The 11,881-nt window shown below is 35.4% G+C and overlaps 1 protein-coding gene across 1 annotated transcript; it reads left to right on the forward strand.

The window, feature by feature from the left end:
* On the forward strand, positions 231–7,535 carry LOC18773150 (COP9 signalosome complex subunit 2). The gene is made up of 12 exons (XM_007205148.2): positions 231–484; positions 578–670; positions 885–963; positions 2,366–2,606; positions 2,682–2,756; positions 2,848–2,982; positions 5,166–5,353; positions 6,181–6,249; positions 6,330–6,420; positions 6,556–6,690; positions 6,881–6,993; positions 7,098–7,535. The coding sequence occupies exons 1-12, from the start codon at positions 475–477 to the stop codon at positions 7,186–7,188; spliced, it is 1,320 nt and encodes a 439-aa protein (XP_007205210.1). The 5' UTR covers positions 231–474; the 3' UTR covers positions 7,189–7,535.

Below are 11,881 nucleotides of genomic sequence, written 5' to 3' on the forward strand. Positions count from 1 at the left end.
GCCTCCCTAACTCAGTCTCACTATTCATGAATAAATACTAGATATGTTTTCACCAATATAAGTCGTATAAATCTTGTTAGGATTGTAGCAACATAATAATTTGTGAAAAAAATATAACGAGAATTGCAGGAACTTATGTGGGTGTGTAGTGAGTAAATTTAATTTAATTTTAAATATTTTGTATTCTTAACAGTAATTATGTATAATGGTAAAATAGTTTATTCTGGCTTAAAATTAGCAAATAATTGGCTGCAAATAAAATCACCCGAAAAATTATAGTTATCTAAAATGACGATGTCACAGACAGTGTGCGTGCGAAGTCCCAAACCGCCCCTTTTCCATCGGACTGCCCTAATAAGAGGGATTTGAGCCCTCTCTCGATTCAGTCTCCTCTCTGCTCTCTTCTGCTTTCAGTAGCTTCCGAATCTTAAACGCTTTGAAAGCTCAGAATTCCTTCTTGGCTTTTGAGCAGTCATGGGTTCCGGTCTCTTTCTCTCCCGAGATTTATATATGTATATATTTATTCACAAAATTATTGAATGCCTCATTATCTATATGTGTATGTGTGTGTATGCAGATGCTGATATGGAGGATTACGGATTCGAGTACTCGGATGAGGAGCCTGAGGAACAGGATGTTGACATTGAGAACCAATATTACAACTCTAAAGGTATTTTTAGGCTTGATTTTCGTGATATATTTCAATGGGTTCTCATCCTTTCTTTTCTGATGAACATGGGTTCCCAGCTTTTGCTTTTAGGGTTCAATAGTATTTTTATTTTTATTTTGGAACAGTTAGGGTTCAATCGTATTTATTTTCTCTTTGCCACACTGGATGAGTTTTTTTTTTTTTTTTTTTTTTTCCGACTTCCAAAAAAACTCAGGTTTGGTTGAGACAGATCCCGAAGGAGCTCTTTCAGGATTCGATGAAGTAGTTCGAATGGAGCCTGAGAAGGCCGAGTGGTGAGTAACACCAATAAACTTTTGCTGAAAAAAGTAAATGAGTTCTGGCAACACCTTAAAATTTAGATGTTCTCTTTGTTTAATTCCTATATTCTTTTTTAGAGGGAAGGAAAAATAGAATTTAATGAGTCTGGAAAACGATTATGCTTGTAGATTTGGTCTTCGATGATGATAATAGAATCCTCTTGTTGTGAAATGAAGTTAGGATTAGTGAGAAGCCAGGATTAATCTTGATTGTTTGTTTTTTTTTTTCTTCTAGTTTTTCTTTCTATTTTTCTTTCACAGCTGAAAGCATGGGGAAACAGGGAGGGGTTTATTCTTAACTTGAGAAACAATACATCTTCATTTAAATTGTGAAAGAAGTATGATGGGGGAACACATGGCAACTACCAAACTTCATTTAAAAGATGTATAGTTTATGGTGTATATGTGCATTAGAAGCTTTATGCTTATATTTTTCCCTTTTCATGAGCCTTGAATGGAACTACCAAACTTGTGCAGATTTTGTTTTCCTTCTGAATTCATTTGTTGGAGGTATTCCTTAATAATTAAATTTGTCACCAGGGGATTAAATTTTGTACCCTAAACACTTGTGTAGTTTGTTAACTCTCCTTCGTCAATTTATTATATATTTTTTTGAAGTTGTGCAAGTTTGTAGTGAATAATGGGGAAAGGGTGAGATTTTGAGAGGTTTCATGGCTGGGAGAAGGGCCTCTGCAGACACTGTTTCCCAGGTTACATGCACGTTCTAGAAAACACTATGAGTGTATTTCAAGGTGTGCGGATGCTATTTATTTTCCTTATAATTGGGATTTTGTCTTAAGCAGGAATCTTAGTGATTTGAAGGTGGAAGATGCTTCACTGTTAGGAAGTGTGGAATGGGCTCATTTGTTCCTTCAAAAACCAATGTTAGGAGTTGGAAGTTAGATGGGTCAGGGTGTTTTACGTGCAAATCTTATAGTAGTTTCTTTTGCAACAGAAGGGCTTCGTTTCATTTTTCATATTGTTTGGCATTAGCTATATGTTGGGTAATTGGGTTGGAGTGTAATAGGATAATTTTTTTGGCATTAGAAAGGCGTTGATGTGGAAGATCCTTGGGATCAAGTTAGATATGGTCAGCATTGTGGGAATTGGTTTGTGCAGATTTTAGGGGGATTCCTTGTATGTTTTTCTGTTAGATTTCATAGCTGTAGTGACGATATGTTTTCTTGTAGTTTGTTTTTAGTTGTTCAGTTTTTATTTTATTTTATTTTATATATTGTGCATTCTGTTTTCAGATTACAGTGTTTTGGGCTTATTGTTTCTTATCATAAGTTGTCTGTGGATGTCCTGTGAACGTTTCTATACATAGTTTTTGCTTTTAATAAAGTTTTTTCTAAAAAGTTAAATAAATATGTTTCAGGGGATTTAAAGCTTTGAAGCAAACTGTGAAGCTTTATTATCGTCTGGGGAGGTATAAAGAAATGATGGATGCGTACAGGGTGATGTTGACATATATCAAATCAGCAGTAACACGAAATTACAGTGAAAAATGTATAAACAATATTATGGATTTTGTTTCTGGTTCAGCTAGTCAGAACTTTGGTCTCCTGCAAGAGTTCTATCAGACCACTTTAAAGGCCCTTGAAGAGGCAAAGAATGAGGTCAGAATATAACCATAGTTATAGCATAAGTTTTTTATTTCTAATATGAATGCAATCTGACCTCTTGTTGTGCAGAGACTTTGGTTCAAGACAAATCTTAAGCTGTGCAAAATTTGGTTTGATATGGGTGAATATGGGCGAATGAATAAGGTAATCTGTCTATTTGGATGATACCTTTCAGCAAAATATTATGCTGATTGTGATCTTAAAAGGCTGAGCATAACCTATGTTGAACTATTAGATTCTGAAAGAACTCCATAAATCTTGTCAAAAAGAAGATGGTACAGATGACCAAAAGAAAGGAAGTCAACTTCTGGAGGTTTATGCAATTGAGATTCAGATGTACACGGAGACTAAAAATAATAAAAAGCTCAAGGTAATAATCTTCAATCTTTGTTGTAGACTACCTCTCATTCTCTCCACTCTGTCTATGTGATATGCATTTTCTGCCAGACTCTGAGATGTAGGGTTTGGTTTAATTAAGGCACAAATATATAATGCTAAATAGATTATTAATACCAGTATTTCAGTGGGTCAACTCTGGTTTGCTTAACTTTTTTATTTGTTAAATTGAGAGAATAAGAGTTTGAAGTGGGGGAAATTGGTGTGATCATTTTCTCTCTGATCTATCATTTCTCAAATTGAATAGAATTGTAAGTGTTATGAGCATGGTAACAGATAGACGATGAACTTATTGTATGTATTGTAGCAAAAGACGGTCTTTTGTAAATTTTGTTCATGTGGAATTTTGAAGAGTGGAGCTAGTGCCCCCTGCCCCCCGGCCATTTCTATGTCCTCGCTGACCCTATTTTAATATATATAAATTTACTCGTCTCACCCTATTATTCCCAAACTGCCCTTGCTCCTTCCTTCTCAGTCACCTTCACCCTCCCCTTCCGTTGCCCCCACACTTAACCCTACCCCTAAAATGCGTGCATGTATATACTTATGACCCTTTTTAAAGAGAAGAAAGCAAAAGGCAAAAATGGTCTTCCATGAATAAGTTAAATCGAAATTGAAGGAAATAAGTGTTGCCCAATTCTTCAATTGATCTTCTAAATCATACCAGATCAATGAAAAGCATATGAGTTGGAAAATTTCTAGGGAGATGAGATCCACATTAGTTCTGGGGTTCAGTTAAAAAAATTCATGCATCTCAGATCCCTTTTGGTTGAGTTGCACTAACTTCTGCATTTCACAATCTCAATATTTTTATCAATATTCCCACAGGCGGTTATTTCTTGTCTATGCATTTCCACTGTACAAGCAGCTTCAACATTAGATTATGTCTATACAATAAGTTTTAGACTAGAGAAATATTCTTGGAGAAGTTGGTAAGAAATTCAGTGGAGTGGTCAGAAGATCATCCATATGTTTAATTGACTCATGTTGTAAATGGCTCAGGTGGTGTTTCTGATGCCCCATGATCGGGGTTGGTTAAAAGATTTTAAATGTAAAATACAGTTGAAATGAAAGTTTAATTGAAAAGTGGTTCATGTAGATTTCAAATCAAGTTATTAGGAGGATTGGTTTGTGAGCAGTCGAGTTATGTGAAAAACAAATGCTGGGATACTATTATGAAACAATGGGGTAATAATTTCTAAATTTCGGAAAAAAAGTATAACACCTTAGTTGTATTACAACATAAGTAAATGGTCATTTTTAAGTGCTTGTTTTGGTTTATTGTTTCAATCAAAGTGGATCTTCAGGCGTAAATAAAATGAAGAACAAGAATCATGAAATATGTATTGTTTTAAATCTATAACTAAATAATGTGTATATATTTTTGTTGGTTGGCATACATGTTACATTAGTTGGAACAGTCAGGCCCATGGTTTGCTCCCATGCGGTCTGAGGTTCAAAACCCCCAAAGGTACCTACCTACCTATTTGCTCGTATTTCCTATCTCCCAAAGATTGTAGGGTTCGGCGGGAGGCCCCAGTTTCAAAGCTGTGCCCACTTTGAGGATTGGTGGATTTCTGGGTATGAAAAAGAAATATAATAGATTTTGTCTAATTATATATAAGTTTGTTAGGTTCCTCAGGTTGGAGTCAATCTGCCTGAGTTTCCTAAAGTTCATGTTGGGTTTGGTGGGTTGGGTTCCTACACTAAATGCCAGCAACCATAGAGCATCCATCAATATATAAAACAGAACTTTATATAGTCAAATGTATGCATGCACAATTTTGAAAGATTGTGTTATTTGCCTCATGTTAATTAGTCAATATTATTAATAATAGGATAATAAAAGTTCCTCATGATTGTATAACAACATGTGCAAAATGCTTAAGTGGATAATGCCTTACCCTTGTTTCAATATCCCAAGGGGACGATTTGTAGCCCTTTGAAATATAAATGGAAGAACGCCTCACCCAAATGAATTCCGAGGGAACAATATAATTTTTGTAGCTAGTGTGTCATATTTCGTAAAAGGCTAAACAAGGCCTCCTTACCATTGTCGTTGTAGTGATAATTCATCAAGGAATATACTTTTTGTCATTTTGTGTGTTTCTGTTTGCTGTTGTGATTTAGCAGCATCTGACTGTGGATTGAATGCAGCAATTATACCAAAAAGCGCTTGCAATCAAGTCAGCAATACCTCATCCTAGGATAATGGGAATAATTCGTGAGTGTGGGGGGAAGATGCATATGGCAGAGCGTCAGTGGGCAGATGCAGCCACAGATTTTTTTGAAGCCTTTAAGAACTACGATGAAGCTGGGAACCAGAGGCGTATACAATGCTTAAAGTATGCTCTCTGGTGCCATGCATTTTTATTTTTTTTTCATTTGGACTTGTTAATAGTCGCTCCTCTCTCTCTCTCTCTCTCTCATTGTTGATAGTTTTCAAAAGTAGAGGTCAGTCTACAAATCATTATGTGCTATCACCTATGAGGGGTATGAAACTTAGATGGTAAGGTTTACTAATGATGGAGTCAACCTCACAGTTCACCATGGATGAGAGCTGAAGTCATACTACATGTAAAATGCACCATCTAACATATGAAATTAATGGAGGCAATTGCATCACCATTTGGATAATAAATACCTATAATTGGAATTTAAGACGATGAGGGGTATGAAATTAGATGGTAAGGTTTACTAATGATGGAGTCAACCTCACAGTTCACCATGGATGAGAGCTGAAGTCATACTACATGTAAAATGCACCATCTAACATATGAAATTAATGGAGACAATTGCATGACCATTTGGATAATAAATACCTATAATTGGAATTTAAGACAACGAATTTTTATTTTACCAAGGTTATGGTAGCATTTGTTGACAAATAACCGTTTTTATAGTATAAATTTTACTAGAAACTTTGAATGGCTGTTAATTTTAAATTTGTAGTGATATGATTTGAAGACGTAGACAACATGATGGCAATTCCTTTGGTTAAACTCATTGTGTTTGTGTGTTTCTTAATTACATGACACAAATTCCTTAGTTGATATATGGCGATTGTCTTTGAGTTGTTTTAAACTGGGATACACAATAGATATATGGCAATTTTCTTTGTGTTCCCCAGGTTTTACTAATCTCTCCATGTTCAATGTGCGTTGCTTGACAGGTATCTAGTTCTGGCTAATATGCTGATGGAGTCAGAGGTTAATCCATTTGATGGTCAAGAAGCAAAGCCGTAAGTTTTGAAAATATGTTTTTTTTCTGCGTTTTCAAGTTTTTGCATCTCCTTCTGTTCTTACGATTTCGGTTCCGCAGGTATAAAAATGATCCTGAGATCTTGGCAATGACAAATCTGATAGCAGCATATCAACGAAATGAGATACTGGAGTTTGAGAAAATTCTTAAGGTGTTATTCTTCTCTAACATGACGTTATGCAAGTTAAACTTACCTCTGTGTTTGTGTGTTTCATTCATTTTTTTTCTTCTCTCTTTCTTTCTGTATTATTTCCCTTAATTGAATTAGGATTTGCACTTTTTTCAGAGTAACAGGAGGACAATTATGGATGATCCGTTCATCCGAAACTATATTGAAGATCTGTTGAAGAATGTTAGGACACAAGTGCTGCTTAAACTTATCAAGCCGTACACTAGAATACGGATTCCCTTCATATCAAAGGTGGGCCATACATTCTATCTTTTTGTATTTGTTGCTCGTTGCTTTGTTGTGCTTGTTTAATCATTAACTCTTGAGAAACACTGGATGGGTTTTATCTTTTAGTTTAAATGCTTTTTTTTTTTTTCAATATGACCATCGCTGCTGCTTGATCATATCACCTGTAAACTTACTGAACTTCGTTGACGTTCAGGAACTTAATGTGCCTGAGAAAGATGTTGAGCAACTCTTGGTTTCGCTTATTTTGGATAACCGAATCGATGGACATATAGATCAGGTGAACCGGCTCTTAGAGCGTGGTGACAGGTCTGTTTACTTGACTTGTACCTTTTACTTTTAATCCATGCATGCTGGTTCACGGTAGGAGTCCATGTTTGATTGCCACTGATTCATTCGCAAACAATGTGCAGGTCAAAGGGAATGAAGAAATATGCTGCTATAGATAAATGGAACACACAGCTAAAGTCTCTTTACCAAACTATCAGTAACCGAGTTTATTGAGAATCACATTTATCGTTTACGATCTGGATGGTGCCCAGCTTTCTGTTATTATGTCATGAGTTAGTTGAGCTCCAACTACAAATGCTGGATGAGATGTGAATAGACGTGATTTCTGAGCTTTATAAGCTGGTTTTTATTGAGTAGTATATTATTAAGTATGACCATTTTGTAAGATTCAATTGTGTCGAACTGTCGCTAGGCAGGAAGGAGAAGGTATGTGTTTAATGGTGTTATGTCTGTTTGGATCAGCAATATAGCTTCGGTTTTTATACTAACCACTTGTCATTTTTTTAATTGGTTTTTGGAAAATTTAAAACACTAGGAACCAATTAGAAAATGACAAGTAGCTAATTTGGGTTTGTCTCTCTAAATAGGCTCTATAACAGTTTGTTTGAATGAGGGAAATAAAATTGGAATTTTGACAAAAGTCAGAATTTTTAAATTCAAATAAACCAGTTCTCATGTTTGGATAACTAGACAAAGAAATTTGGAAATTCCACGTGAGAATGAACATAGAATTTGGAGGTCATAAATTCCAATTTTAATTTCTATCTAAGTAGTTATAATTTTTGAATATCCAAGAGAGATTGAGTTTTAAAGAAGATAACTTTACCAAACTATCAGTAACCGAGTATATTTAGAATATTAATTTCCGTCATTTTTAATTCAATTCTTTTGTACTTTTAAATTTTCTCATCCAAACGTACTGTAAGAGTTTTTGTATAACATGTTATGTTAGAATGAGACTATTTATGAAAAACGGATTATTTTCAATTACCAATTAAAAATCAATACAAATTGTAGTTTATATATGGAGGTTCCATTAACACCCAAAAAGTGCACTTACCAATTAAAAAAATTGTCCTTAGCAAGTGAGTGTAGATTTGGAAATTTGATTGATGAAATGAAAATGGAATAAAAAGACGAATAATGCTACTCTTTGAGCATCGACAGTGGGGATGTGTAAATTTAGAGGTGTAAAGCCACTTTTACATCTCATTTATACTTCCGGGAGATGCAAATGTCATATTTGCTCCAATAAGTTGGATGCAAATTTAAAGATGTAAATATGATTTTCTTGTATTAATTTGTTTTTTGTGTTAAAATTTTTTTTATGTTAATTTTTTTGTGTTGATTTTGTGTGTGTTATGTTTAATTATTTTTTCTAAACAAATTGACCTAAAAATTTTAAAATTCTGATAAGATATAATTTCATTTAATATGATGTAAATAAAATTAATCTGAATCATCGGCTTTGATTTGAATTTATTTTTCACTGTTAATCAGTTTTATATTTCAATTTGAATGAAATCTGGCCATACATTAGAAAGCTATTGGAGAATAACTTTGTACATTTGCATCATTTTAATAACTTCTCCGTTTTAATAAATCTCAGCCATGGCCTGGGCCCACTATTTTAATAACTTCCCCATCTCTTAGATAATTTTCCTATCTCCTCTCTCTTGGCTTTTTTGTTACGAGACCCACTTGGATGGGTGTAAAATTAGATGTACATTTGCATCTTTTTTCCCATCTCACGGCTGTGATGTTTATTTACAGCCGTATACACCTCCCCATTGCAGGACATTCCGACAACCAAATGTGTATATTTGACATACACCTCCATGTACACCTTACCACTATGGATGCTCTTACCACATTTGTGTACCACATTCTCATACCACCTTATGTGGTATATAAGGTGTACAACCACATTAATTAAAAAGTGTCAATAAATCATAAAAAATAAAAATAAAAATATTAAATTAGTTTTAATTGATGTAGTTGTACATCTCATCTTCCATATAAGACAGTATGAAAATGTAGTATACAAATGTGATAAGAGTTACACTAAAAAGACTTATATTACAAAGAGTGATATGCCTAAAATGAGGGACTTTTTCAGAAGGTTTAACGTTATGAAGCAATAAAAGTATCATTTAGATCATAGTATGGATTCCTCGTCTGCGAAGAAATAATTAACCATAACATAAACAGAATGTTTAGTATTGCAAGTATTTGGATAAAATAAAGCTTGTTTGACCACCAGGCCCTTAAAGCACTAATTTATTTGATAGCAATATCAATTTCCTCTGTAGAGCTGAGAAAAATTAAAAATGGAAAATACTTGTCTACTTTTCTGGAAAGTAGGAACTCCTACTTTCATGTCAATCACAGTTTGACATGTATGTAGAGATTTTTATTTTTGTGTTTTTGATGAATTATTTTTGTATATATGTCAAACTTTGATTTGGAGGAAGTGTCCATTAAAAAATGGTTCTTAGCAATAGAAATACACGAATCTCTAACTTGTAAGAAATCCTTTTTCCTTGCTAAAGAGGCTTGAATGTTCTTGACATCCTTAGTTGAAAATACTTATAGTGAGCCTCTATTTTTTGATCAAATAGGAAATTCCTAACTATACAACCAATATGTCTTTTTACATACCAATCCTTTTTTCCGTCCGTCATTCTTTTTCGCTGCGTGCGGAGGTCAGCTCTGCTCGGAGGAACGGAGAGGTTTGTTGGATCAACACCAATGTCCCGATTGGATGGTGTCTCTTGGTTTGCAGAGAGGACTTCTTCAATTTCTGAACAAAATTGAAAGTTGAATCAATTTACCAAAAGCGAGCAGGCTTGGTTGGGCCCAGTATCTCGACTCTTCGTGACTTTGATTCGTGGTGTTGCTTAGGTGTGCCACTATTGGGTATATGATCAGCCTAATAGATCTGGTATGGATGCTTATGAATGGTTAACTTTGATAGAGTTTGCGCGTCTTTTTCTAGACTTCTTCTCAAGCCATTGTGCTCTAAGGGGGTTACTGGCCTGGATTGATTCTTTTCTATGCCTCAATTAAGAGGACTTCAATATTCTTTCCTTCGCGAGTGTCAACCTGACAAGTAAGAGAGAGAGAGTCCAAGATCGTGGGTAGTAAAACCCTATCTGGGTTTTATCAACCAGTTTCAATATCTATATCGTCCTCAGGCTGAATCAATAGTTAATTCGGGCCCAGTTGTATAATTCGGGCCCAACTCAACCTCCTATCCCTCATATCGTTATTGTTTCATTCGGGTCCCTGTTCCCTTCCGGGCCCAAACGTCGGTTGTTTGAACTTTTATAAAGGAACAAAGGCGGGAATTCAATTTTACATGTTAAAATAATCCATAATTCGTTTTAGGTGATTAGATGAATTTATTTAAGATGATTTTTTGTGACTTAAACTCGGTCTAAGTGTAAACGAGACTAAATAACAGAACCTTCTTCAATTAATCCATCAATTAATCCATTAATTATCCTTAAATTTGAATTACAAAGCAAGGAAAAAGAGACTGGAGATTTCTCAATCCAGTTAAGTGATTACATGAATTGAAACATATTACGTTTAAAAGAAAATCATACCATGAATATGGCAGAGCAATGAGAGATAAACGCAAGAGTTGTCGACTGGTTATCTAAAGAGTGTAGACAGATTGCTATCTTGAGAGTTTTCAAGTGTTTTTTGAGACGTTACGTCTAATTTTAGAAAGAGAGTCCCCTTATTCTGAAGTAGACCTTCTTTACTTATAGAAGAGGAAGGTGTTTGTAACGATGGAAACTACAACAAGACCTTTGGCTTGTGGTTCAAGGTCAGCTGCTGGTTTGTTGGTCTTAACCGGTTCATTGAGGGAATGATGGAAGGCTTCCTGCAGGAACCGTCATTTTTCTTTGTGAAGTTCTCTTGATTTGACCCCTTTGTACTTGAAGACCTGGCTGGCAATTTGATCTTTCTCTGGTTTTGGTGGCTTCTGTACGACTTGTTTTCTTGCTAGGAGAGAAGGAGGTCAAGTCGTCATTAATGGTGATAATCCCTTTCAGCCTCCCACGTGGGCCTAGAAAACACGTTTATTGATTTTTAACCTGTAGTGCCAAATAAGGGTCTGATCTTTTACAATTTGGGCCTTCATATCGATTTATTCAAAAAAGCCCGTTAGGAAAAAGATGACCCTTTAAGAAAAGACAAATGTTAATGGGCATGGTTTTCTCTTTAAAATATTCTTACGTTAGACCATTTTTGGTCCATTTACCAAAACTGGGTACAAATAGGTAGAGAGATTTTGTTTGATTTTTCGTGGAGAATGAAGGTAGTTGACAGGGCAAATAATCGAAGATTGAGGGGTTGAGAGAGAGAGAGAGAGAGAGAGAGAGTTTCGACGACACTTACGTGACTGAGATGAATCTGATGAAGAAGAGCTTGCATATGAGCTTAGAAAAGAAGATGAAATTCATGAAATAACCCATCCACCCTTGTAGTTTCGATTGAAATGAGTTAGGGAATAGACTACGTGTGGCCGATTCTATACTCCAAAATTATAGACATGCTAAACTACCAATTGTTTGTGCAAATAATCCCGCGGGAGAATATTCGCTTTGTGATTCTTCAACCTTCAATCTTCCTTCTCTCTCTTCCTCGATTCTAGTAAAAAAGATCGGAGTAAATAGACCACACCCAGGGGGTGTTGGCCAAAGGCCCTCTGATGCCTAAGTTAGTTCGATTGAATCTAGGTAAAAGAATAGCTAAAATAGGGTACGGAGATTTCGCTAGGGTGAGAACCGGGTGGCCGGAGCAGTGTGTGGTAGCCGGAGTTGTGTATGTAATATATGGACAGAGGAGAGATGAGTGGTCGGCGGCGGTGGCGGCATCGCCGGTGGCTAGG

Source organism: Prunus persica, chromosome G6, assembly GCF_000346465.2.
Source record: "Prunus persica cultivar Lovell chromosome G6, Prunus_persica_NCBIv2, whole genome shotgun sequence".
Classification (NCBI taxonomy): Eukaryota; Viridiplantae; Streptophyta; class Magnoliopsida; order Rosales; family Rosaceae; genus Prunus; species Prunus persica.

What these genes read in the sequence shown, in the direction of transcription:
- LOC18773150 (XM_007205148.2), top strand. An exon ending in GAGCCTGAGAAGGCCGAGTG is followed by an intron (nt 964 to 2,365) that starts GTGAGTAACACC and finishes AATATGTTTCAG; the next exon opens with GGGATTTAAAGCTTTGAAGC. An exon ending in TTGAAGAGGCAAAGAATGAG is followed by an intron (nt 2,607 to 2,681) that starts GTCAGAATATAA and finishes CTTGTTGTGCAG; the next exon opens with AGACTTTGGTTCAAGACAAA.